Source organism: Podarcis tiliguerta (genome assembly GCF_965153285.1).
Source record: "Podarcis tiliguerta genome assembly, chromosome: 6".
NCBI lineage: Eukaryota > Metazoa > Chordata > Lepidosauria > Squamata > Lacertidae > Podarcis > Podarcis tiliguerta.
This window is the reverse complement of record NC_139539.1, coordinates 91,955,947-91,983,110: the sequence shown is the minus strand read 5'-3', so window position 1 is coordinate 91,983,110 and position 27,164 is coordinate 91,955,947. Positions and strand designations below refer to the sequence as shown.

The 27,164-nt window shown below is 44.8% G+C and overlaps 1 protein-coding gene across 19 annotated transcripts in view; it reads left to right on the top strand.

The window, feature by feature from the left end:
- RASAL2 (RAS protein activator like 2) overlaps positions 1–27,164 on the top strand; it is a 241,459-nt gene that overhangs the window by 205,923 nt on the left and 8,372 nt on the right. For 14 of the 19 annotated variants that reach the window (XM_083446250.1, XM_083446244.1, XM_083446247.1 and 11 more), the window contains 7 exons: positions 2,399–2,543; positions 7,640–7,784; positions 11,489–11,725; positions 14,145–14,346; positions 17,361–17,554; positions 19,680–20,517; positions 26,328–26,462. In XM_083446250.1, the coding sequence (XP_083302376.1) occupies positions 2,399–2,543; positions 7,640–7,784; positions 11,489–11,725; positions 14,145–14,346; positions 17,361–17,554; positions 19,680–20,517; positions 26,328–26,462 (1,896 nt within the window). The remainder of the gene's footprint in view (positions 1–2,398; positions 2,544–7,639; positions 7,785–11,488; positions 11,726–14,144; positions 14,347–17,360; positions 17,555–19,679; positions 20,518–26,327; positions 26,463–27,164) is intronic. The other 5 variants (XM_083446251.1, XM_083446234.1, XM_083446246.1 and 2 more) reach the window with 1 other exon arrangement.

The window sequence follows — 27,164 nt, the reverse complement described above, 5'->3', positions numbered from 1 at the left end:
TGCTATTGAAAGATGGTGGCAGATTGGGTTCTGCCAAGTAATTAAACTGATTCTTTGTTGTTATGATCCTGAAAGCAAAATTTGTCTCTACCTATAGATGTCTTGAAACGGAGCATAACGCAAAGACAGTGGTCAGTGTTTTAAAGAATAATTAAGGTCCTATACATACTTAACTGGGAATAAAGCCTATTAAACTCAAGAAGTCTGACTTCTGAGTAGACACATTGGATTGTGCAGCAAAAGTCTTATTTTAAGAAGAGAGGGTCAATATACATAGACACCTGCTGCTTTAAAAATAAACACACTGACATTAAAAATGTGTGTTTTGCACTTTATATCCCTCCTTCCTGCATGGGACTTAAGGCGAAATGTGTGGGTCTGCCCCAATCAGGCAGTGAAGTTGCTGTATTGCACACTTTTTCATACCAGGCACCAGAAACATAGCGCAGGAGTCACCTAATGCGTCCTGTCAATAAAAGCTCTGTGCAAGGACGTCTGAACATTCAACATAGTGAAGCATTGAATTCCTCCTGTACACCCAGTCTTTACTATTTGAGCATCCTATCAATCAAACTCATTTTTCTTCCGTCTGACCAATTAGTGTGAGAGTTACAGGAACTATTTGCTGAACCACCATGATTCATAGCTATCATTGCTTCCATAATATTCCCCCGAAGTGATGAAGAAAAGTGACCTCAGATTTCTTTGGTACAAACTAAACACTGGGTATATCAGCATATTGTTGCTCTGCCTTCTTAACATTGTTACACTGCAGAATCATTAGAATTCAAATTTTAAAGACTCAAGTTTAAGAAGAGAAAGAATGTATGAGGATTTTATGATTTAATTGTTAACTGTGCTCTTCCTCTCTTTGCATTCCACTGAGCACCAATAATTGTTAATAACTTGGATAAAGCAAAGTAAATTTTTGTTCATATTACTGAAGTTACCAAAAATTATATTAAGCTCCCTAGTATAAGGTGACATCCTTGCATATATTCAGCAATTGAAAATATGCTTTGCATTAAATCCTAGGCCAAGCTGCAGCATTCCCTCAAAGTCAGAGGTGACTCGCTTTTACTGGATGTTTAAGAGGCCTCCATTGCATTATTGTTGGGCTCTGACAAGATGTTATAAGCAAATATGTCTCCCCAGACCCAGGGAGATGTATAGATCTAATCCTGAAGGCTAATCAATGCTTTCTTTGAGATAACTGGCATGTTAAGCTCCCAGAAAAGTCAAGACTTTTACAACATAATCAATGATGATTCCCGTTCCCCAGGACATGGTCTCGAAGATGCATGATGTTGCAACCTTGCTGAAGCTAAGCAGGTCTGAGACCAGTTAATGGCCTGGTTTGCATGTCACTTTAAACCATATTTTTTATGGTTTAAACTAAAACCTGTAGTTTAATGTGAATGAGCAGTTGCTGGTGCACACTGCTGAACAGTTCTTGCACGGTTCCTCCCCTAATCCTCCTGCTGTACTACTAGGATACAAGGCAGAGTATTGCTTGTTGTGATGTCTGAACCCAGACTTGTGGTTTGTTTGTCTAGAAACTGACCATTTCCTCTTGAAATGAAAGGCAGTAGATAAGTTATTTTAATGAAAATAATACTGCTTGTGGTTTGTTTGCATAGAAGCAGCAAACCATGTGCTTGTGTTCACACATCACAGCATGCCAGGCTGGCATGGCATGAGGAGGAGAGAAATGAAAGGAACATCTGGGAGCCTTAAAGTAGTTTTGTACGCTGCACACTCACAGTCTCCTAATTGGTGTTTAACTCTGGTTTATTGTGACGTTTAAACCGGGCCAGGGCCTGGATGGGAGACTGCCTGAGTATTCCATATGCAAAGCCTTGTATTCCAAGATGAATTAAAGGCAGGATATGCATTTAAATAAGTAAAGAGAGAGAGAAGAGAGCTTGATAAAACAATATCTGAGTATTCCTTTGGCCTTTGGGGAGCAGCGAGTGAAATGTCAGGGTTGTGCTCTTGTCGCTCAGGCTTTAGAAACCTTGGGATACTCTCTCACCCATTGCCTTGGCTTTTCACCCGGCTGCAGCCCTTTCTCTGAGATCTGAACCTGGCAACCATTTTCCAGTGTGGCCCTGGGTAACCGTTTACAGAAGGCACAGGACGGGAGGAATTGCTCCTCCATATTCCTCAGTGGTGCTTCCATTTCTGACAAGCTTGCAGGCTCAACACACTGGCATTTTATGAACCTGTGGTGGGGAATCTCCAACCTATTGGCCTAATTAGGCCCCACTTTTCTTTCTTTCCCCATTGAATGTAGCAATTCTCCTATCCTTCTTATCTAGTCCATCCTACCCACCCCTGCTGCACATTTTACCTTGGGTTAAAACACCTTTCTGTTGTCCACCCGTTTCTCCTTCAGGACTTCTTGACTGACTTGGTGATGTCTGAGGTCGATCGTTGTGGGGAGCATGATGTGTTGATCTTCAGGGAGAATACACTTGCCACTAAAGCCATTGAAGAATACCTCAAGCTAGTGGGACAGAAGTATCTGCAAGATGCTCTCGGTAAAGGAAAAACAGCTTTTTCATTCTTGTTCTGACATCCTTTCGCAGAAATAGGGTCTTTGTTCGTTCTGTGGGTTTAAATGTTTCTACTGTGGTGCCTCGGGTTACAAACACCTTGGGTTACAAACACTTTGGGTTACAGACTCCACTAACCTGGAAGTAGTACCTCGGGTTAAGAACTTTGCCCCAGGATGAGAACAGAAATCGCCAGTGGCAGCCGTGGGATGCCCCATTAGCGAAAGTGGTACCTCAGGGACGCGGGTGGCGCTGTGGGTTAAACCACAGAGCCTAGGACTTGCCGATCAGAAGGTCGGCAGTTCGAATCCCCGCAACGGGGTGAGCTCCCATTGCTCAGTCCCAGCTCCTGCCAACCTAGCAGTTTGAAAGCACGTCAAAGTGCAAGTAGATAAATAGGTACCGCTCCGGTGAGAAGGTAAACGGCGTTACCGTGTGCTGCTCTGGTTTGTCAGAAGCGGCTTCGTCATGCTGGCCACATGACCCAGAAGCTGTACGCCAGCTCCCTCAGCCAATAAAGCGAGATGAGCGCTGCAACCCCAGAGTCAGCCACGACAGGACCTAATGGTCAGGGGTCCCTTTACCTTTACCTTTACCTCATGTTAAGAATGGTTTCAGGTTAAGAACGGACCTCCAGAACGAATTAAGTTCGTAACCAGAGGTACCACTGTATTTGATTCAAATTTGGTTGTCGGTGTTGACTGTGTGTGCGCGCGCATGCAAGCATCTTGTTATCATCTCCTTTGGTGTACCTATATTAGGAAACTTTCTGATGTTGATTAAGTGGCATGGGAGTGCCAATGTTCTCACAGTACTGCTTCAGTAACATCAGACTCCTCTAGTGAATGGAGCCCACCCACAGTGTAGTTCCCTTCCCACAGTTGCCTTCTTACAAAACCAGGACAACAGCTCTACCCATGTGGCACGAGGTATCTGATACTACCAAAACAGCGTGGGAAGACACGCAATGAAATAACTCCCAAGTTGTTAAAACCACACCTTAGAAGCAATCCAGAAGGCCTGAGCTGGGGAATATTTCGTACTCTTCAGAGTGAATCTGGGGTAGGAGGGAATTACAACTCTCCTTAAAATCAAACTTTTAAGGATCCAGACATATGGGACATTTGCTGAAATTAGGCAGACAATTATACTTCATTGTCCCTGCGCAGTTCCACACTGGGCATCTACGTATGTAAAGTTCCCCAGTATGAAACTGCACAGAAAACTATTCATTAACAAAATTTCAAGTAAGTGCATCCCTTTTTTTCTCCTACGTACACATTTTCAAGTCTTTTCCTCATTTTCCAGTTACCAACTTTACTTACTGTGTATGTTTCTCATTGTGGTAATAATGAATTTCCAAGCAAATTAAAAATCTGTAATGCGTTTCAATCCAGGTTTTAGAGGCACAATCTGGTGGGAATCTCTCCTGCACCAAACCCATTGAAATAAATGGGATTTGCACAACAGCTTGGCAGGGCGGGATTGGCGACTGTGGAAGAGCAAATAGTGCTCTCCTCCAGCTCCCATTCATTCAAATGGAGATTGCGTAAAATAGATTCCTGCTGGATTGCATCCTTTGGCTATAAGTCTTTAATGTCTAGTAATTATATGAAGTTATTTTAAAATTAGCAGTTTTTAGTATGCGATTCAAGATACCACTGGGAGAGATAAGCTTTTAAATCATAGACATCAGCATCAAAAATGCTAATTAGGATTCTGCAGCTTTTCTTTTCCAAAAGCCAAGACTGCTTCCATTGTAATTCTTTCTAGAGTCCTTTTCTCTTCACTTGGATCTCACAGTATAATAACAGTTTGATTAAAGTGTGTTTTAAGAGCACCTAATTTATCTTGACTATTTAAAATAAATCTTTAAGGCTGCCATCCTGTTTCCACTGACATGTGATGGGAGTTATTTTTAAATAAACATATATAGGATAGCACTATGTTAGTTTTAGGCGTTTTTACACTATAAACTGTTATGTGGTTCACCATATTTTCACAGGGGGGAAAGCATGTTTGCATTCATGGCCTTTTTTAACAAGCCTATTATAAGGCCATTAAAGAAAGTGAGGTATTAAAGTCAGAGTATTAAAGTCCACATTCCTGGTGGCATAATAGTATCAATGATATTCTGAGTCGGGCTGACAGGTTCCTTGAGGTTAGTCCAGTCTGAAAGGAGCTCTTGGAAACAGATTGACAGTAATCGTTCTATGGAAGATAGGCTTATCTAATGCGGACTCTCGAGTCCTGAGAATATTTTGTTTCCTCCATAAACACACACATACACGGTTTACATCCCTCATTGTCACAGAGAAATGTATTGGCAAGATTGGCCAAACACACAGAACACAGGCTGGTGTAGAGCTGAATCTTCAGAGCTTAGGAGTCAACTCTTAGGGGCCAAGGTCCCTTTGCCCCCCAATAAAATATTTGAGAGGGCCAGGCCCCCCAAAGTTGATAGACATTGCCATTCAAATGGTGTTCGTGTGCCACTTCCTGTGATCAGTTATGTGGGGTGGGGCCTACCTGCCCCCCCCCAATATTTTATTAAAGTTGGCACCCTTGCTTCAGAGAATTGACTGGTGTTAAATCGTGCCACTGTCAGGCGCTTCCCAGGCCACGTCCCCCATTTTCCTCTTCCTCAGCAAACAGGCCTGTTTCCTTGTCTGGTCTCCAACATATCTCACAAAACACCTGACAAAGTATCCCAGTACCCTCACAAAACACCTGACTATAACATTCTCTATTTAATCCCAAAATGCAAACATACACACTACCCTGAAGCTTTCCAAATGGCACTTCCAATACGGGGTACGTCAGCCTGTTAACAAATTGAATAAGTACTGCAACATATTGAGGCTTGGGAAGGGGGGGGGGGGAATTATTGTGCCCTGTGTCTTTTTTCCATTTCTCCTATACCATAGTTCATTATCTGCTGTGTTGAATCACCTGTGTTTTCCTGGAATGCTTCTTTTGAACGTTAACTGGGTCTTTCTGCTAGAAGTTATTCCAGCAATGCTCCCAATTGCTCTATTTCATGCTCTCAGAATGTCCCCCTGTTTCTTTAGTTACCCAATTTCAGCTGCTGGTGGCAATGTGCTCTGTTGAGCACGCAAACGTTCATTTCTCTTGGCTGCTTGAAATGTGTTTCAAAAAATAGTTCAGGGTTGTTGTTTTTACCCAGTTCAAAGATACCTGTGTAGAGCATTGCAGATGAAAACAACATTGGGCCCATGGGGGTGTTTTTCAGTAGCTGCTGCAATGTGTCTGGTTTCCAATGCTGCTTTCACCTCTCAGAAAAACCACCTTGAAGAAGTCTTAGCCTCTCTAAAATAATGTAGTGGGTGGATTCAGTGTACAGAGATGGGACTGGATCTGGATAGAAAGCTGGAAAAGGTCAAAATAAAAGGGGTCCAGTAAGGAATTAGGGACGCAGGTGGCGCTATGGTGTAAATCACAGAGCCTAGGGCTTGCCGATCAGAAGGTCGGCAGTTCAAATCCCCGCGACGGGGTGAGCTCCCATTGCTTGGTCCCTGCTCCTGCCCACCTAGCAGTTCAAAAGCACATCAAAGTGCAAGTAGATAAATAGGTACCGCTCCAGCGGGAAGGTAAACGGCGTTTCTGTGCACTGCTCTGGTTCGCCAGAAGTGGCTTAGTCATGCTGGCCACATGACCCGGAAAAAACTGTCTGTGGACAAACGTCGGCTCCCTCGGCCAGTAAAGTGAGATGAGCGCCGCAACCCCAGAGTCGTTCGTGACTGGACTTAACGGTCAGGGGTCCCCTTTACCTTTACCTTTAAGGAATTAGGGATTACTACCTGGGGCTCAGATGCCTCTGATGTAGCAGTAGCCTCCCTTTTCTTTTGAACTCTCAAAGAAAAGGATTTAGAATTCACTAAAAATCTGAAATACGTATCCTTCAGATTAAATGTTCAAATGGTTATTTCGCTCAAATGTGTTCTGCAGAATATGCAATTTTCAGTTCGTATTTTTTGAAGCTGTGTGGCAGTAGCCTTGGATCTTAAATAGAATGATTAAAGGCAGTTGAGATAACCTGTAAGGAGAGAAGAAGCCATTTTCTTGTTACCAAAATCTCCATGTATGGAACTGCAAGACTTACTCCTATTTTCTGTGCAACAGTGAGGTCCAGAAACTTGCTTAAGTTTTTGGGACTTCCAGATTTTTGTACTACCACTTACTGACAGAGCAGAGTCCCATTGGATCTCCACAGTTACTGCCATGCTCTAATGTGCAGCAGAGAACAGAATGCGATAAAGAGAGTGATTCCCAATTTGGCTAGGATAATCTGTGCCCAGAGCTAACCTTGCGCACTAACAAAGTCCTACAACATTACAGTTGTCACTGAGTCATAACAAGAAACTACTGGCCTTGCCCTCTTGCTTCTGCTAACTTCATTCCTGAAAGTCAATGTCCATTCATCCTTAAAATTAGTGGGCTAGTTGCAAAAATCACAGACACAGATATAGTGAGGGCAGAGTGGCTTAAGCTGTTTGACCTAGTTTAAATAAGTGAAGTTATTATACATGAAGGGCAAGGTGAACGCTGACTTACTGTAATCATTGTTTATCCTTTTCTGTAATGAGAGAATCAAATTATGTGCCACTGAAATTAAAGGGCAGCAAAGGAATGTTTGGGTTTTTTGGCAAAACCCATAAGCCAAAGCAGTTGACAGACATAAGTGGCATGGTTTTAATTCCAAAGGGGATAAATAATCTTCCGATCACTACTAATCTGTGTCTAGGTCATATGACATAAGGTTAGTTTAATATCATTCTTTAGAAGATAAGCTGATTGCTGGAGGGGACAAAGAGGTTTCTGTACCCCACCTTCAGGGAGAATGTTGGCTTCATTATGAATCAGGGAAGAGGAATGAAGTTTCTGCATCCTTTGCGGAATTTGGCACAGTGATTTGACACACTTTGGTCAACCTTACGCTTCAAATCAGGGTGGGGGAGTGTGTGGTGTCATCATCTGTGGAACTATCAGCAGAAATTTTGTAGGTAACATTTCAATAAGACGGTGTCCTGATTTGCTGTGTCTTGCCACCCGACTACTAGGTGAATTTATCAAGGCGTTGTATGAGTCGGACGAGAACTGTGAAGTGGATCCCAGCAAAAGCTCACCAAGCGAGCTAGCCGATCACCAGGCCAATCTTAAAATGTGTTGCGAGCTAGCCTTCTGCAAGATCATCAACTCCTACTGGTGAGTTCAGGGAGCCTATTGCTTATTGGGGTGGTTCACCTTAAGGAAAGTCAACACAGCCTGCCTCCTCCTTTAAAGTTCAGCAGGAATGATTTCACCAGGGATTGCATGCTGTGAGCAGAGTAAGGAAAAAGGACTCCGCAGACACGGTCAACCAGGAACTGCATGTCCCATTGAAGCGAATTGAGCTTACCAGGAATGGGCTTCAGTGGGTTCTTTATCAGCACAAGGCAGCTTCATTGAGATGAATTAGCTTTAGAGGTCAAGTGGAACTGTGACTCTGCAACTGGATTTTTGATAGGTGTGTGATGAGTAAAGTGAGCTTCCTTAAAGCTGAGCTGACTGCTAGGGGTATTTGGCAGTTCAAAGGAAGAATACAAATCGTTTCCCCCACTAATACACCGAAATATACACTCAGCAGCTACTGTTCCACTAAGGTTCTAACAAGGCTAGCCAGTCAAATACATACAGAGGCCATATCTGTCTTTGTCACACTCTGGTGTAACAACAAAGAAGAAGAGGAAGAGTTTGGATTTGATATCCCGCCTTTCACTCCCTTTAAGGAGTCTCAAAGTGGCTAACAATCTCCTTTCCCTTCCTCCCCCACAACAAACACTCTGTGAGGTGAGTGGGGCTGAGAGACTTCAGAGAAGTGTGACTGGCCCAAGGTCACCCAGCAGCTGCATGTGGAGGAGCGGGGAAGCGAACCCGGTTCACCAGATTACGAGTCTACCGCTCTTAACCACAACACCACACTGGCTCTCAAAACAAAACAAAACAAAACAAAACAAAACACACTGGCTCTCAAAACAAAACAAAAAGAAAACAAAAAACAAACAAACAAACAAACAAACAAACAAACAAAAACTAAGGCAGAACTATGCAGATCAAAATATGGTTTTAGCCTGTTGCAACACCAGACCATATATTGGCGGGGGGGGGGCACAAAAAGGGCAATGTACAGTGGTACCTCGGGTTACATACGCTTCAGGTTACAGACTCCACTAACCCAGAAATAGTACCTCGGGTTAAGAACGTTGCTTCAGGATGAGAACAGAAATCGGGCAGCAGCAGCAGCGCAGCAGCAGCGCAGCAGCAGCGCGAGGCCCCATTAGCTAAAGTGGTGCTTCAGGTTAAGAACATTTTCAGGTTAAGAACGGACCTCCGGAATGAATTAAGTACTTAACCCGAGGTACCACTGTATATTTCTAAATGAGCAACCTGTGCCCCACATGTTAAGATATCTGAAAGAATAATAGCAGTATATGTTAAGGACAGGAGTCCAGCAATGTGAGGGGGCAAGTGAGGAGTGAGCTCCCTATTGGGAGGGGGGTTACCCCCCCCCACCATCCCCCAGCACTGCCCATAGTTCTAAGCAGTATTTTTTCCACAGGACTTAATCAGAGGCTAAATAGACATTAACTGGGAAGAATACTGGCAGGGGTGGGGAGCCTCCCCACTGCAAGAAACAGGCCTAAGGTCATGGGGTGCATTTACCACCCACCCAACAGTTTCCCTGAGGACACATCTTTACCTTCTCTCAGAGTGAATGGCAGTTTCTAAAAGATAAAATAAAGCACTGCGGGGGACATAGTTGAGGCCAGCTTCAGTCAAACATCTTTTAAGCCTTCCTAATACAAGGAAAATGGTATCTGAATCTCCCCAAATACAAAACTAAACCATTCATAACCAGAAAAACAATTTTTGGGGGTCTTTTTGCTCTGGATAACAGAAAATCAGTGTCCATTCAAGTTAGAAGGGGAAATATTTCTTCTTGATAGATAAAACTGTAGCTTTAGTTTCTTTTTGTTCCTCTATTTAGAACATAAAGCATCTGTTTTCTGTTATTTAGTTTTGTTTTTTCTTCAGTTTATAGATGCTACTTAAGGGTATTACCCAAAAAATAATGTTTAATAAGTTTTAAAATTTTAAATGTCCTAGTTTCATCACTGGACAAGTCAGAAACAGATAGCCTTGCTCAATTCAGCAAGGAAATTATCCACACAATTCTTCTAAACTTTTTTCCTGCTGGAACTAAATTTTAGCCCCGGACATTCAAGCTAATATTGAATGAAATTCTGAATCTCCTAGAAATGTTGTGGAAGGGAAAAAGCTTTGTGGATCTGAGATTTGGGGAAATAGCCAGCACTAGTTATACTCAGAGTAGACCCATTGAAAGCGATGGACAAGTACAGGGAAGAGCAAAGTGACTACCGTATTTTTCGCTCCATAGGGCGCACCGGACCATAGGGCGCACCTAGGTTTTTTTGGGGGGGGGGATAAAGAAAAAAAATCATCCCCCCCCCCAGCCCCAAAGCGCAAAGAAGCCAAGACAGCCAGCGGGATCCATCCTGCTGGCTGTTTTGGCTTCCTCTTTAGCCACGCACAACCTCTCCAGCCAGGAGAGGCTGCGCGCAGCTTTGGCAGAAGCTGCCCGATAGCTGCCCGAAGCCTGGGGAGCGCAGCGCTGCGCTTCCTGGGCTTTGGGCTGCAGGCTGCTATCCACAAGCCTTCGGAGCCCAGTGGGCACTCCCGCTGCGCTCCAAAGGCTTGCAGATAGCTTCCTGAAGCCTGACCCCTCTCGCTCTCCAGGCTTCAGCGAAAGCCTGCATTCGCTCCATAGGACGCACACACATTTCCCCTTCATTTTTGGAGGGGAAAAAGTGCATCCTATAGAGCGAAAAATACGGTACACGTCCACCTCTGGGAGCCCACATGCTCCATAGCTTGCCTGTCTGTGCCGTGCGCAGATATAAGGCACCTTCCTATTCGTGGAATCAAATCATGCTCAGAAATGGGCTGTAAGCTGGGAAGAACCTCCTGAGGAGAGATCCAGCCTAAATTTGTGCTTTAATTACAGTGAACATCAAAACAATGTGAAAGCTATAGCTTTAAAACTTAGCTGCATTTCCTGCATGTGGAATACCAGCCCATAATGCCACAAGGGCTGGTGGCGCAATCCCTGCCTTCGTTTGTCAGAATTGTACACTCTAGGACAGGATCTCTCCCAATAAGTATGTCATACCGTAAGTACGTTTGTAGATCATGCAAATTAGCATGTCATACACACATTGTCTCACAAGGTGGGAGTTGGCTGGTTTGCGTCGCCCTTCTCAGTGGGAGAGCACTGAATGATGAAATTACCGTATTTTCCGCCCTATAGGACGCACTTTTTCCCCTCCAAAAATGAAGGGGGGGTGTGTGTGCGTCCTATGGGGCGGATGCAGGCTTCGCGCACCTCTCCGCAAGCAGCGGGAGCCCAGCGCTGGGCTCCCGCTGCTTGCGGAGAGTTGCCTGCATGCTGAAGCCTGCGCACGCTGAGCTCAGTGCGTCCAGGCTTCGCGGACCTCTCCGCAAGCAGCGGGAGCCAGCGCTGGGCTCCCACGGCTTGCAGAGAGCTGCCTGTTTGGGGGCTGGGGTCGGGGGAAGTTCGGACTTCCCCCGCCCCAACCCCGCGCCTGGGGGAAAATAATTTTATCCCTTTATTTCCCCCCCAAAAAACTAGGTGCGCCTTATGGGACGGTGCGTCCTATAGGGCGAAAAATACGGTAGATAGGCAAATGTCTTCATCTGACCCTGCATTTCTGCCAGCGCCCCTCTCCTTCCTCTCACTGAATGACCCTGTACCAAGCCCAGTGGCACCTAGGGCTTTGCTGGTTCAGCTTGCATACTTAATGTCCTTGTGCGGTGTCATTCCTTTCCAGCGTCTTTCCCCGGGAGCTGAAGGAGGTGTTTGCATCATGGAAGCAGCAGTGCCTCAACAGGGGGAAACAAGATATCAGCGAACGCTTGATCAGTGCCTCGCTTTTCCTCCGTTTCCTCTGCCCAGCCATCATGTCTCCAAGTCTCTTCAACCTCATGCAAGAGTACCCTGATGACCGCACCTCTCGGACGCTCACGCTAATTGCAAAGGTTATCCAAAATCTGGCAAATTTCACAAGGTAAGTGATATTAGAGCAACAAAAGAGCAACTAGGGCACATCATTGTGGGTTGTGTCATTACTTATGAATGCTCCGATGGCGACAGCTGCTGACTTGCCATAGCTCTATGAAAGTATATGGGAATCTGTTTTCATATCAAAATAACATGCTTGAAATCGTACTGGCTTGAAGGACACACTTCCCAATTTCAGCTCACTGTGCTACAAAAAAGTGGTCATTGGGATCTAGGATTCGGCTCTACAGATAGAAGAATCTCACTAGCCCTGTTACTTTTGTGATGGGAAAATAGTTTGGTTGCATTCTGGGTGACGGTTTACAGATGACTCATCCCCAGTCTTGCCCTAGATGTTGGTGTCACAAAACTAATCCAGCTCCTACCCCAATGTGCCCTTGACTGCTTTACTCCCCCCCCCCCCCCCCAGTAATTGGAGATGGCGCTCCCCTAAGGGCAACTCGCACATTGATTCGTCTGGCACCACTGACAGGTCCCTGCAGAGATGTGCAGTGCGTCCCATTGTAGTACACAAAACATCACCGTAGGGCTAACTTCAATGCACCCCACACATTGTTATAACTGATATTTAGCTTGTTTTAAAAGGTCGATCTTAACACAACTCGGCAGACATAAATTTTGCAAAGGGGAAAGCACACTGAACCGCCTCAAATGGCATTGGAGTTTCCTGTTTTCCAGTATGGTTTGATGGTCCCACGCACTGGTGCTAGTAGCCCTATGGGGCTGGGCAAGGAAGAGTCATAGTACCCCACAGGACGTTTAAGTAGTAGTTTTCTAGGAAGCAACGTCCTTTTGTAGCAAAAATGGACGTGAGAATATAAACCTTAACCCGCTTCTATGAAGTTTTTCAAGAGTATCAAACCACCACATTTTGTATCAGTTAACAGATAAACAAGATACTACTTTGGTTCCTCTGACATCAATGAGAATATAATTAAAATCCGCCTATTTCAACTTCATTGAGTTCTGAGGTGGATTTTGAACCTGCAGATCCTTCTTTCTGAAGGCCCACAGCTACATCTGATGTTAAATGTGTCTCTGCATCTCAGGTGTTTCCCCCCCTTTTGTTTTAAATGCAAATTGCATTCCCTGGAGCTGTCTGATTATTAATACATTCAGAGCAGCAATGGAAATCTAACCTTATCTTTCCTTGCTATGGTCCTAAGGACAATCCCACTTTTTAAAAAAATAATAATAATTCTATACCACTTTATATTTTTAATAAAAAATCTCAAAGTGGTTTACAGCATATTAAATCAATAAAACAATAGCCGGACGATGTTCCTCCGGCCTCATGAGGAGCCTCTTCAGTAGGGCTGGTGAGTGTGGGCCTCAACCTCCAGGCCAGGTGGAAAGGGCTGCTTCTGAAGATGATATTTTGCAAACCTCTTTGAGGTTTTTTTCACACTCAATCAGTATATAAATTTTATTAAATAAATAAATAGAAGTATTTGCATTGTGGGGGTATCTCCCATTAACTCCAAAGAGGACTTTCCCATTAATTTCCAGCCTCCCTTCAGCTGATGCCATCTGCATTAAACAAACAAACAACTCTTCAAGTTAATAATAATAATAATAATAATAATAATAATAATAATAATAATAATTTTTATTTATACCCCGCCCTCCCCAGCCAAAGCCGGGCTCAGAGTGGCTTACAAGCAATAATAAAAACAAGATGAATGATTACAACTTAAAAACAAAAATAAAATACAACATTAAAATAATGGAACATTAAAATATTAAAATGTAGCCTCATCGCCTGAGGAGAAGGAAAAGAAAAAAGAAAGAGAGGGAGGGAGGGAATCAAATTGGCTCCAAGCCAAAGGCCAGGCAGCATAATGTCAAAAGTTAATGTCAAAGCTTTGGCTCTGAATTTCCACGCATACAGATTGGAGCAAAAGTACTGAGATGCAGTAACTCGTAGAGAGTTTGATGATGATGATGATTTATACATACATACATACATACATACATACCCTGCCCATCTGGCTGGGTTTCCCCAGCCACTCTGGGCGGCTGAAGGTTGCTTGCCTGTTCATTATGTAGTTTTTCCAGATATAATCTAGCCTATAAAGCCTGCTTGGCCAGAGATAATAGCAGAACACAAATAAAGAAGCATACATACCACAGGGACGATCTGAAAAGAAACCAGAGTTACCACAGGTAACACTGACTTTCTCGTGCTATCTTCAACTTTTTCTAAAATGAATTGGTGTCAGCATCCATAACTAAAAGGAGTATTGATATGGAACCTGTGGTTTAGTCAGAGAAAAAGTAGTAATTACAGTCCTTTAATAAGTTAAGGAAATCACAGATTCCCTTGAAACTGTTCCATCCATCCCCAGAAAAAAAGTTAATTCTCTCTCTATTTCTTTCTCTCTTTCCTCCTTATGAAAATCAAGATTTGGGAACAAAGAAGAATATATTACATTTATGAATGACTTTCTCGAGCATGAGTGGGGCGGCATGAAACGCTTCCTGATAGAAATTTCTAATGCGGACACCATCTCTGGCACTCCAGGATTTGAAGGCTTCATAGATTTGGGACGGGAGATCGCTGTTTTGCATTCCTTGCTGTGGGAAGTTGTCTGTCAGCTGGACAAGGTAATCTAGGCTGGAGGTTGGGGAGGGCCAGCCGGATCCGTGATAGTCTCCCGCTTACAATAATTCTTACTCTGTAGGAGCCAATACTTCATGGGAAGTTAACTTTAAAATAAAGAAAAGTAATTGACCAGCCTTTATTCCACACATAACTAAAGGTTTGAGATGGTGAGAACAGTCAATAAGGAGCTTGGGTCAACTGCATGAATTTTGTAGAGCCTCAAGTGTCGTTTTATTAAGCTGTTTACGTTTTTTTAAATCCTCCACTACAGTGGTGCCCCGCAAGACGAATGCCTCGCAAGACGGAAAACCCGCAAGACGAAAGGGTTTTCCGTTTTCAGAGGTGCTTCGCAGGACGAATTTCTCTATGGGCTTGCTTCGCAAGACGAAAATGTCTTGCGATTTTTGAGGGGGTTTTTCGCTCCCCAACCCCTTTTTCTAAAGCGCTAAGCTGCTAATAGCCTTTTAGCAGCTAATCCGCTAATCCCTTAAGCCTATAATAGCCATTAATAGCCCTTAAACTGCTAATAGCGCTAATCCACTAATGGGCTTGCTTCGCAAGACGAAAAAACCGCAAGACGAAAAGACTCGCGGAACGGATTCTTTTCATCTTGCGAGGCACCACTGTAATTCCCATTGAACAGCTTAAGCTATTCTTTGTTTGGCCTTTACATTTTAAAACAAATCTGGCCTCTCACAAACATAATCATGGGGTTTCACCTTAGATGATGCAACGCACCATGCTTAATGTTGAAAAGGGAAAGCCAGTTGGGGTGGGGGTGAGAACTTAAAGAGGATGGCAGGCGGGGAAGGGAGTGCACCAGTCTTGATTGCCCTGGACCAAAAACACAGCAAAGAGATGCTGTTCACATTGGTACATGGTTTAGCTGTGTTCAGTAGCTACTGCCCATCACTCTTGCAAGTTTTTGCTGTCCATAATTCTATATAATTAAACTACTCCAGCTAGACTTTTCCTTTGAAGGAACAGATTGTCAGGGAATTGTTTCGGTGGTGATGGTGGGTTATTACTCTTTGAAGAACTGAAAAATTCCTGTTAATTGAATTTGCTGTTGGCACTGCACACAACAGGCACATTACGTTTGCATCTTGTGTTTTTGTCAAAATGTGGAGTTCCCTGCCTCTTTTCCTTTCTCCATTCCTCCACACATCCATATTTTGCATTCATGAAACCCACATATTTCTGGACAAATTTTCCTTAGGTAGGTTATTCCTCCCAGGCCAATGGAATGACTTCATGTCTTAACATAATATTATTTCCCATGTGCATGAGGCCCCTTAAAAGCAAAGCATTTGTCTCAGTCGTTAATGAAAAAGCAGGCAAATACAAATTAGCCAAAACCTAACATTAGAGACAGGTGTGCTCTTCCTTTCCAGTACAGTGATACTATGGACTAATGTGATTGATGGTATTTCAGCTTAAATGGCTTTTTGCTTTATTTCTTCACAATAAGTAGTAATGATCAGGCAAGAGGATAAGGCCATAAAGTTGGGGACCACTTGGGATTCAATAAAGGAAGTGTTTAATTATATTTCTATCAGTCTAGTTGTTGGTTTTTAAATTTAAAGATAAAGCACAGTGGCCGTTCACAACAGCTGCCATTTGCAATAATGCAGTTATCTTATGTTAACTAACTGCTGAAGTAGAAGAGGTAACCACAGTAGACTTGCATGCTCCCAGGGCCCAGCTAATTGGAAGGAGGCATCCTCAGAGCAGGAACTCACACAGAGGCACAGCAGCAACCTCCTCTGTGAGTTGGCGCTTGAGATTCATCAGAACCTTAACTGGCTTCTCATGACACACTGGCAGTTGTCTCCTGGCACAGTGGTGTGCCCTAGATTGCAGTTTGGGAATTACTGTTCTATATGGATTTCAGATGGGACTTCCTGGACTCTGCTGTGGACAGAAATGAATTTATATCCAAACCAGAGTCCACTCAGAGGCCTCTAAGCTCTGGCACAAAGATGCATCTTGCTCTTAGACTATAGATATTATTGCACACTGATGAGTTATTTGTCATCATTGGAAGTATAATTCCTGTGTGCAGAGAGGTTCTGAATCCATCGCACAACACAGCAGCTTCCAAGCAGCTTTTACCTTGCCCAGGATCAGGCCATCCACACCTTCCAGTTGCCTCCAGCATGATAGCCAGGTAGCAAAAATGCCCTACCTGTTATAGACAGAACAGAACCCACTTGGAGTCTTCACACTCACGCTTGTACACAACATCCCATTTTTTTTTAACAATAAATGATATAGAGCTCAGGGAACGTGCATAAAATTAACCTGGTCTATTCCAGTTAAGCTAAACATCAGAACAGGTGAATTCTACCTATTCATGATTACAAACAGCAAATTCATAAAGAGGTTAAAGGCAAAGACTAATTAAATGGATATCTTTAAACACAAGCACTGCACTTCTGCACATATTCTTTTAGTGCTCATGCAAACCTCCTGAATGCAAATCCCCCTGTATGTCAGCATGCATTTCCCTGACCATAGGACACTTTTTTGGGGGGGTGGGGGCTGGAAACTTCTTTGCAGTTGAATTATTCTCTAGTTTTCTAAATCCCGTTTCAATTGGTAGCAATTGCAGTTGCCCCCCCCCCATTCCCGTTTCTACTACCCTTCCCTTTGAATGCAGTTTGCTTTGCATGACAGTTTTGTGTTGGAATGGCAATTAGTTTTGTTCTGTTGAGCATGACCTTTTTATTTTGGGGGGTCAGTTTTTAATTTCTATTTCCTTTTCTTTCCTCAATGTCTGCCGCACCCTGTTTCGTCTCCTCCATCCGTCTGGTCGCCGTGGTTCCGCTGCTCCATAACAATGCATTGTGGTCCTGCCTACACCCACACACAAATGCCACCTTCTTTCCTTCCAACTTCCACTCTTCCACCCATGTTCATCATTGTTTTATTTTTTTATTATTAAAAAACCACCACGTTCAAAACAAAACAAATACTCAAATGGCGGGTGCCACGGTGCTTATTGTCGAATCAGGGTGAAAATTCCTTCCTACAGGCAACGGTAGAAAAATTGGGACCTTTGCCACGCATCCTCGCAGATATTGCGAAGGCCACAACAAACCCCACGCCGATCCAGCAACAATTGAGACGCCTGGCAGATCACAACTCAAGCCCCAACGTCAGCCTCTCCTCAGGGCTGCAAAAAATCTTTGAGGACCCAGTTGACAGGTACGCAGCACTGAGCTATCCCTGGGGTTATATGGATGTCAGGAAGAGGCATTGCCCAGGGAAATAGGGGGGAGGTCTTGGCTGTGCTTATACCTGGGATGAGGGAGCCTGTAGACCTCCAGTTGTTGAACTCCAGTTCCCATTTTCCCTATCCAGCATGGCTCACAGGTAGGGATGATGGAAACCATAATGCAGCAACAACTGGAAAGCCATAGGTTTCACATCCCTGGCTTAAAGTGATCATTTTATAGACTGAGAATCCTTATGCTAAACCCCTGGTCCATGTAGCCTGTTGTGGTCTACTGTGACCAGCGGCACATCTCCAAGTCAAACATTCCCAGCCCTGTTATCTGATATCCTTTCTAAGTGAAGGCAGCAGCAATGGATGCTGGAAGGATGCACTCTACCACTGAAGTGCAGCTTGTGACCAAAGTGTTTGACCCAGAGTAGACCTTGGTCAAGCTGGTATCTCAAGGACTGGGTTTCCCATATTATATTAACACTTAGCATGCGTATACTGCTGAACAGTGCTCACCGTTATTATCTCAGCAGTGCTGACTACAGCCCTGTAAGGGAAGCCAGTCTGATCATCCCCACCCAGATGTGAAAGTCACCGTGCTACACTAGCTCTCGTTCTATAATAGTTCCTGTGCCATAGCAATGAGTAAATGGTGCGTTTCCACATTTTCTCAAACTCGTTTTAATGCATAGCTGTAAATAGCCAATTGCCTGTGGCAGATAAGAACTGTCTTCCAGCAACCAAGCAAGCAAATTGTGCCAGAGAGTTCTGTTTATCATGCTTTTTAGGCCTCAAATGAGTCAGATATGTATGGATAGGCATGATTTATTCGCAAGGGTTTGTTTATTATTCCTTAACAAACTTTACCCTTTTCTCTATGTCACCAGTAAGGTTAGAAAGCTTTTCTCCCACCATCACTGTTTAATACATGATTGTGGGCGATGGTATTCTGAGTAGGCAGGAATGAAGGCCAAAAGAGTGGAGTCTAGCAATGTGGGTGCCCAAGGTTTCCATTCTGGTGGCAAGTCACCCTAGGAATGTCAAGGATATTTCCTGAGCTTAGCTCGCAGTATGAGGGTAGAGCTTTAGCTCTGGAATCCGAAATTGGATTCATTATCAAGTTATGAGATAAATACAGTCAAAACAATCTCTTTGTAGCTGAAAGGAGAGGGTATTTGGGAAAGTGAAACCTCATGTAAACGTTCTATCAGTTTCACTTAAAACTTAAGCTGTTAGCTAGCAAACGGGAGCTCAGTGTGTTTTAGAGCCAGCTCAGATCTTTAGGTTTAGGGGATCAAAACAAGTCTCAGGCTTGTAAATTCCCTTTCCCTCCCTGCCTACTATACAGGAAAGGAGGGCAGTGGAGGCTTCCAGTCCCACAGTTTGAGCCTGATTTGTATAAGCTAACTTTAGTTAGAACAAGCCACAAGTAATGCAAAACTGTTCTTTATTCAAAACTGAAATCGAGGGCTTTCCGTGTTCTCTTCCCATGTGCAAAGGAGCAGGAGAGAGGGGAGCAGATGAGCCCAGAGGCTTGCAGCAACTCATTTATGATAACCTAAACAATGGCTTAAGGGGACGCGGGTGGCGCTGTGGGTAAAAGCCTCAGCGCCTAGGGCTTGCCGATTGAAAGGTCAGCGGTTCGAATCCCCGCGGCGGGGTGCACTCCCGTCCTTCGGTCCCAGCGCCTGCCAACCTAGCAGTTCGAAAGCACTCCCGGGTGCAAGTAGATAAATAGGGACCGCTTACTAGCAGGAAGGTAAACGGCGTTTCCGTGTGCGGCTCTGGCTCGCCAGAGCAGCTTCGTCACGCTGGCCACGTGACCCGGAAGTGTCTCCGGACAGCGCTGGCCCCCGGCCTCTTGAGTGAGATGGGCGCACAACCCTAGAGTCTGTCAAGACTGGCCCGTACGGGCAGGGGTACCTTTACCTTTTTAAACAATGGCTTAGGTGGTTTTCTGAGCCTGGCCTAGGCGATACTGTTCCAGTGAATGCGTGGGTTTTGTTTCGTTTGTTGTTGTTTTTAAGAAAAGAGCTGCCTTTTTGTGGGGCACAGCTTCTGTTCTCACCTATTAGACATTGGTACTGTTTCTGTTCAACTCCACAGTGAGGTCAAATTGAAGTCGCCACCCCAGGAAAACGAAGGCTACTTCAAAAGCAAGCTGTTGCTGATTCAACAGTCGTCGTCACGAAGTGTGACTTACTCCGACAAGAGTGACGAGACTAACATGCCCAATGTCCGGAGCATATCGCTGATGGATCTCCAAGATCCCAACGTTGTGCAGTGTGATTCCGGTTCCGTGGTGCACGATGCTCCTGTACGTTTATCCGGCAGCCAGCTTTCTGTCATCCAGGTGGCGAACATCAAGCAGCTCCACAGCACACCGCAGAGCACCCCTCAGGCCAGGAGGCCTCTGCACACCCCACTCAGCCAGCCGGGCCCTCTGCAAGCCCTTTCCTTCCAGAACCCTGTTTACCATATGAACAACCCCGCCCAGGCCATGCCAAAGGTGTCCATGGACTCCAGCTTGGAGAATCTGAGTGTCACCAGTTCCCGGAGCCAGAATAGCGAAGACCTTAAACTCAGCGGGCCGAGCAACAGCAGCATGGAGGACTTCACCAAGCGCAGCACACAGAGCGAGGACTTTCCCCGGCGGGGCACAGCACTGGACAAGCACGTGCCCATGGTGTTGCCTCGCCAGAACAGCACTGGGCAGGCCCAGATCCGCAAAGTGGACCAAGCGGGACTGGGTGCCAGAGCCAAGGCGCCCCAGTCCCTTCCGCACAGCGCTTCTCTGCGAAGCACAGGGAGCGTGTCTGTAGCGTCTGCCACAATGGCAGCGGAGCCTCTTCAGAACGGCAACCGGTCCCGGCAACAGTCCTCGTCCTCCCGGGAGAGCCCAGTTCCCAAAGTGCGTGCCATCCAGAGGCAGCAAACGCAGCAGGTAGGACCATAATCTGTGCTGGTACCTCTGAATTTGAGGCTAGTTCATGTGTGTGTGTGTTGTGCATGATAGAAGGAACAGGGATCAGTTTGCATAAGTGGCCAGCCTACAACTCGGGGACCGTGAAAGGCTCAGGAGCAGTAGTTTGTGGCACACCTGGACAGGAACAGGCTGGCCTGCAGTCCTAGGGACGACATAGGCTGGCCTGCTTCTTCAGTGCCAAGCTGCTAGACTGCAAGAAAGTGACTCCAAGGTATGTGGGTGGGGACGCCTCTGTGCCGTGGTCCTCATAAGATGGACACTGCCTCATTTTTGGTCCTGGCTTGTGGAATAATTAACGAAAAGGTCGGCTCCCAGTGATAGAGAGCAGGGGATGCAATTTGCAGTTCATAGAAGTAAACAACTTAAAACACTACCAACACTTTAAATAAAAATGGGCACACCGTTATTTAAAGTGCATATGTGAAATATCTATAAAGAGAAGGAAATGCAATCCACTGAAAGAAAATCCTTTCCTAAACAAACAAACCCCTCAGAATTTGGGTTTGTGGGGCGTGGTAATTGCTCTGATACAAGGTTGTTGTAAGGATTACTGATGAAAATATATTTTGAATGTTCCAGTGCAATATATAAAGGTAAAGTACTGACTGATATCTTTTGTCAAGGTCAGATTTTCTAGGCGTTCTTGTTTATGCAATTAAAAAAATCCAAGCATTGCTTGTGCAGCCGTTTTGACTTAGGTCTGACTCTTAGTTAGTCATTAGGATACAGTTGGTTGATTTGGGCCAAGAAAGTGCAGGTGAGTGGTGGGTAGAGCCACAAAATAAGAATTTCCCATTTGAAAATCCAGCAATCGCTTGCCCAATTCATGGATCTTAAAGGGATCGTCGTGAAGGTGTGTTTTTGTTCACACACCAATGCAGTTCTTGCTGGGAAAAACCCTGCCTTGCCGTAACACCCTCCAGAGGTGCCTTTGTCTCCTTGGGGGTACGTTACTGGAAATAGCTGGAAAATAAACAAGCACTTACTTGAAGGCAGAAGAGGGAGGAGGAAAATATGCTTGTTGTTGGGTTTTTCAGGAGCAATGTCTTACTGTCAGTGATGCTTCTATCGTGCATATGATGTCATGCTGTCATAGGATGGCTTACATATGGAAAGCACATAAGCCCAGAGCATTTAAAACAAACTTTTCCTAGTCTTACTCCTTCTGCTGCTCCCCAGGCGCATGTATGTTTCAGGATTTGCTTTTCATAGAATCCTAGAGTTGGAAGAGACCACAAGGGCCATCGAGTCCAACCCCCTGCCAAGCAGGAAACACCATCAGAGCACTCCTGACATATGGTTGTCAAGCCTCTGCTTAAAGACCTCCAAAGAAGGAGACTCCACCACACCCCTTGGCAGCAAATTCCACTGTCAAACAGCTCTTTCTGTCAGGAAGTTCTTCCTAATGTTTAGGTGGAATCTTCTTTCTTGTAGTTTGGATCCATTGCTCTGTGTCCGCCTCTCTGGAGCAGCAGAAAACAACCTTTCTCCCTCCTCTATGTGACATCCTTTTATATATTTGAACATGGCTATCATATCACCCCTTAACCTCCTCTTCTCCATGCTAAACATGCCCAGCTCCCTTAGCCGTTCCTCATAAGGCATCGTTTCCAGGCCTTTGACCATTTTGGTTGCCCTCCTCTGGACACGTTCCAGTTTGTCAGTGTCCTTCTTGAACTGTGGTGCCCAGAACTGGACACAGTACTCCAGGTGAGGTCTGACCAGAGCAGAATACAGTGGCACTATTACTTCCCTTGATCTAGATGCTATACTCCTATTGATGCAGCCCAGAATTGCATTGGCTTTTGACTTCCTGGGCTCTGTAGACACCATGTGTTTTGAGTACATGACCCCCACCCCCCACCCCCAGCAAAAGAAATCCTGAAAACTGTAGTTTGTGAAGGGTGCTGGGAATTGTAGCTCTGTGTGGGGTAAACTACAGTTCCCAGGATTCTTGGGGGGAGAGCCATGTGCTTTAAATGTATGGTGTGTACACAGTCTAAGTGAGTGGCGCTTGCTTCGAAAATGGTGTTGAAAGGTATCCTGAGACCCCTTTCCCTTTCGTGACATCACTTTCACTACAGCCAGTAGCATTAGCCTGACCTTGCAAATGCCTGCTCACATTTCCACTTCTTGTTTCTCCCTTTTCCGCTCCAAGTCTTGTAGATTTTAATCCATTTGTTCAGTGCCTGCAGAAGTAATGAGTGTCTCTAGGCGGAAGGGGAGATCGTTTAATGCCAGCAGATATTGGTAGTTTATGCCATGGCATTCTCCCCCCAAATGTGGCCAGTCTCTTTGTGGGCAAGTTTGATTGTCCGGTTCCCCTTTTCTTATTAATGGTTGCTTGTTCCCAGCGAGAGAGGGGAGCCCTTTGTTGGACTTGAAGAGTCCCCTGTGTGTTCTGTATTCCTCTTGAGTGAGTAGGTGGGGAACAAATGCAAACAAGCAGCAGCAGCAGCAAAATGCCTTCATTAGAACCCTTGCAAGAGTCCTAGCAGAGTAGTGAGCCTTTGAGCCCGCTTTCGGGCTGGACATTAAGCAAAAAAGGGGGGCAGGGAGAAAATAACGTTGCTGGCAAAGGTGGAAGCCCTGTCTGCACTATGCAAAAGCCTGGAGATGCGGTTGAGGAAGCTCTTTGCAGATTAACTTAATTGTTTTGATGTAACCAGTGCAAGCAGATCACAGGTCAGCAATGAATCATGAAAAGCATACTAGAACAAAGAGGCTATGGCTGCTGTTCCTTTTAAAATACAAAAGCCAGCAATTATTCAAATCTACCTCTAGCACTAATTGGAACTCATAGGTCCCTTGAAAGGCAGAGAGCAGAAGTAGAGAGAAGCATTATAACCCTTATATTAGCAAAGAAAGCGATTAATTTTCTGTGAGGAATGGGATTTTTAGTAATTTTTCTCCCACCACCCACCCATTTCATCATTTAACGTGAGGACTGTCTTGCTTGCAGCCTATGCACTTTAAATGAGTTTATATAAAACATACATATGAAAAATACAGTGGTGCCCCGCAAGACGAATGCCGCGCAAGACGGAAAACCCGCTAGACGAAAGGGTTTTCTGTTTTTCGATGCGCTTCGCAGGACGAATTTCCCTATGGGCTTGCTTCGCAAGACGAAAATGTCTTGCGAGTCTTGAGATTTTTTTCCGCTCCCCACCCCCTTTTTCTAAGCCGCTAAACCGCTAATAGCCTTTTAGCAGCTAATCCGCTAATCCCTTAAGCCGCTAATAGCCGCTAATAGCCGCTAAACCGCTAATCCGCTAATAGGGTTGCTTCACAAGACGAAAAAACCGCTAGACGAAGAGACTCGCAGAACGAATTAATTTCGTCTTGCGAGGCACCACTGTAGATGTTTTATAATGCTATAGTTACTCTTATTAGGATGGGTTCTCATGATGAAGTGAGTGAATTGGGCAACTTCATGGAATTTGGTTTCTGCTGATGGAGTGGGCCTGTTTCATCTGTTTGCTGCTTATTCCTTGTCCCTTTGCAATGTTGTATTCTGAAACTTGAAAGTTAACATGGAGACAGGCATGGTATTTTAAGAATAATCTCAGCGGTTTCTTTCACATAACTGTTTTTATTACAAATGAAACAATATCAGAAAATCAAATACTATTTAATACTTGATCAGCCCTTCATTGTAGCTCCTCCCTCTGCCTTCATAAAAGTGTCTTAAAGTAGATTACCCGGCCATGTTAAATCAGCACATGTACATTTATTTTAAACGTTCAGGTTTCAGATTATTTTTTGAAAGATGTAAACAATGTTCAAAACCATGCAAAACTGCTTCAGAGATTGCAGAATGCATGGAGGGAGGTTGGCGTCACACGCGCTAGCCAACTGACATCCTCTACCGCCAGCTTTTCCTTTCTGGAAACAGCCACATTGGGGGGAAATTCTGAACTGGTTTTCCAGAGCTCATCTAAGAAAGGGGGAAAGTAGATTCATGCCAAAGGTGGGAAGAGTGCCACAGCTGTTGTCTTAATCATAAATGGGATGGCTGCGGTTGCATAAGCCTAACTAATGCAGTCTAATCTGTTCCCTTCTGCACTCTCATCTTCCTTGGAAGAGTGGCCAATGATCTTCCATGATAAAAAAATTCCTGGCGGCTTTTCTAAGCAAGGCATATTAACTGCAGCAGTCATTCTTTTTCCTGGACAGCAAGGGGGCTCATGTTGCACAGTCTCTCTTCCTTGCACAATGCTCCCTGCAGGACAGAGGAGCACAGTCTCAAACGGTAGCGCCTGCTTGGTGTATAGGGTTGCAGTTAAAGCAGTCAGCTGTGGTGTTAAGAAAGAGCTTTTTGCCATCTGCATCTTGTCTTTCACAGGAAAATGACCGTCTTTTCTTGATTGCTTTGTATTGTGCTCCTGTTCCATACTTTCCTGAAGCAGAGTGTGATATGTCTTGTCAGCAGCTGACAGACCCCAAAGCATCCTCTGAGCTGGGTGCTTCACTGTGATTGAATATGTGGATCCTATTTATACCACAGTCTGTCTTCCGGCAATCAGGCAGTCCAAAACTCTTCTCTTCTAGTAAGCTAGAATTGCTATAAATTGTGATTTGCCTGGATTGAAGGAGAGGCCGGGAGACTGTCGCTGCAAACCAGGTTTAAGTGAAGGAAAGTCCAATGAAAACTAGAGACCTTGAGCAAGATGCCCCAAGCCTGGCCTAGGTCCAGCCTGAACAGATGTTGAAACGTAGAGTTGAACTCCTCCACATTGTGATATATTAAAATGGAAGCAGCACTACAACCCCCCCCCCCAGTGTTGCATTTCAGATTATAGCAAAAACATTATTAACTGATAATGTTGCATGCGTCTGTCGATGGAATTAATAGAAATACTTTCCTTTACTCCCTTCACATGGGAGGAGAAACAGAATGGGCTCTGTTAATGTGATTCCTTCATGCACATTAGTGGAGTGGGGCACAAGCACACTCTGGAGAAGAGGCTGTCTCGTGCCGCTGCCAAAGTGTGGGTGCAAAAGTCATAGAATCATAGAGTTGGAAGAGACCACAAGGGCCATTGAGTCCAATCCCCTGCCAAGCAGGAAACACCATCAGAGCACTCCTGACATATGGTTGTCAAGCCTCTGCTTAAAGACCTCCAAAGAAGGAGACTCCACCACACTCCTTGGCAGCAAATTCCACTGTCAAACAGCTCTTACTGTCAGGAAGTTCTTCCTCATGTTTAGGTGGAATCTTCTTTCTTGTAGTTTGGATCCATTGCTCCGTGTCCGCTTCTCTGGAGCAGCAGAAAACAACCTTTCTCCCTCCTCTATGTGACATCCTTTTATATATTTGAACATGGCTATCATATCACCCCTTAACCTCCTCTTCTCCAGGCTAAACATGCCCAGCTCCCTTAGCCGTTCCTCATAAGGCATCGTTTCCAGGCCTTTGACCATTTTGGTTGCCCTCCTCTGGACACGTTCCAGTTTGTCAGTGTCCTTCTTGAATTGTGGTGCCCAGAACTGGACACAGTACTCCAGGTGAGGTCTGACGAGAGCAGAATACAGTGGCACTATTACTTCCCTTGATCTAGATGCTATACTCCTATTGATGCAGCCCAGAATTGCATTGGCTTTTTTAGCTGCCGCGTCACACTGTTGGCTCCAGGTGTCTTTGAGTGTAACCTGAGCCAAGTGTCTTGGCTCCAGGTGTCTTTGAGTGTAACCTGTGGCTAGGATAGCTCTACTTCTGGCAAACAGTGAGATAGGGAGCTTCTCACACTCCCATATTCTGCTTGCAGATGCATTCACCTGTAGACTCTGCCACAATGTCGCCTGTGGAAAGGACAGCTGCTTGGGTCCTCAACAATGGGCAGTATGAAGAAGAGGAGGAAGATGCTGATCAAAACCAAGATGAAGCAAAGCACGCAGAAAAGGTAGTGGCTGCGTGCCAGGTCTGGGTCCCAAACGGGTCTGCAAGAAGAGGGAAACACCTGAAGTTTCCAAGTGCTGACGACACCCAGCTCTGTATTTCAGTTATTAAACAACTGGATGCTGTGGTTGTTATATAATATCAGTGTCTGGAAACTGAATTTAGGCAGATGTGGGATAACCAATAGAGGCTGAATCCAGACAGGTGAACAGGATCTCTTCAAGTCTTGGGCAGAGCAAGGGCATTATTGGGGGAATTGCCCAGGGGGCTTAAGGGCTCCTTCCTCTGTTTTTCAGTTACTGGTGGGGGGTTTTTTACAGTGTGCACTGAAACCATCGCCTTAATTTCCCATCTAACATACGCAGATCGGTGACATGAACATGTTCTCTCAGACCTTCAAATACCTAGCAATGGCACTAGCGCAGAGTAGGTTTTTCTGTGATTTACAGAACGATAATTTCCCACAGCTGGACAGTTTCAGAATCTGGCAGTTGTTTTTGATCCAGCCCTGCTTTTTTGCTAACAAGTTCTTGGTTTCACATGGTTTTCAGGCTCATCCCTTCTTGGGCACAGAGAGCCTTGCAATGCAGATCCATGCTTTTGGAACCTTTGGGCTTGACTACTATATCATGCTCTGCATAGGGCTGCCCTTGAAGTCAACTTGGAAGTTTCAGCTAGTGCAGTATATTGCTATACATCTCCTTAT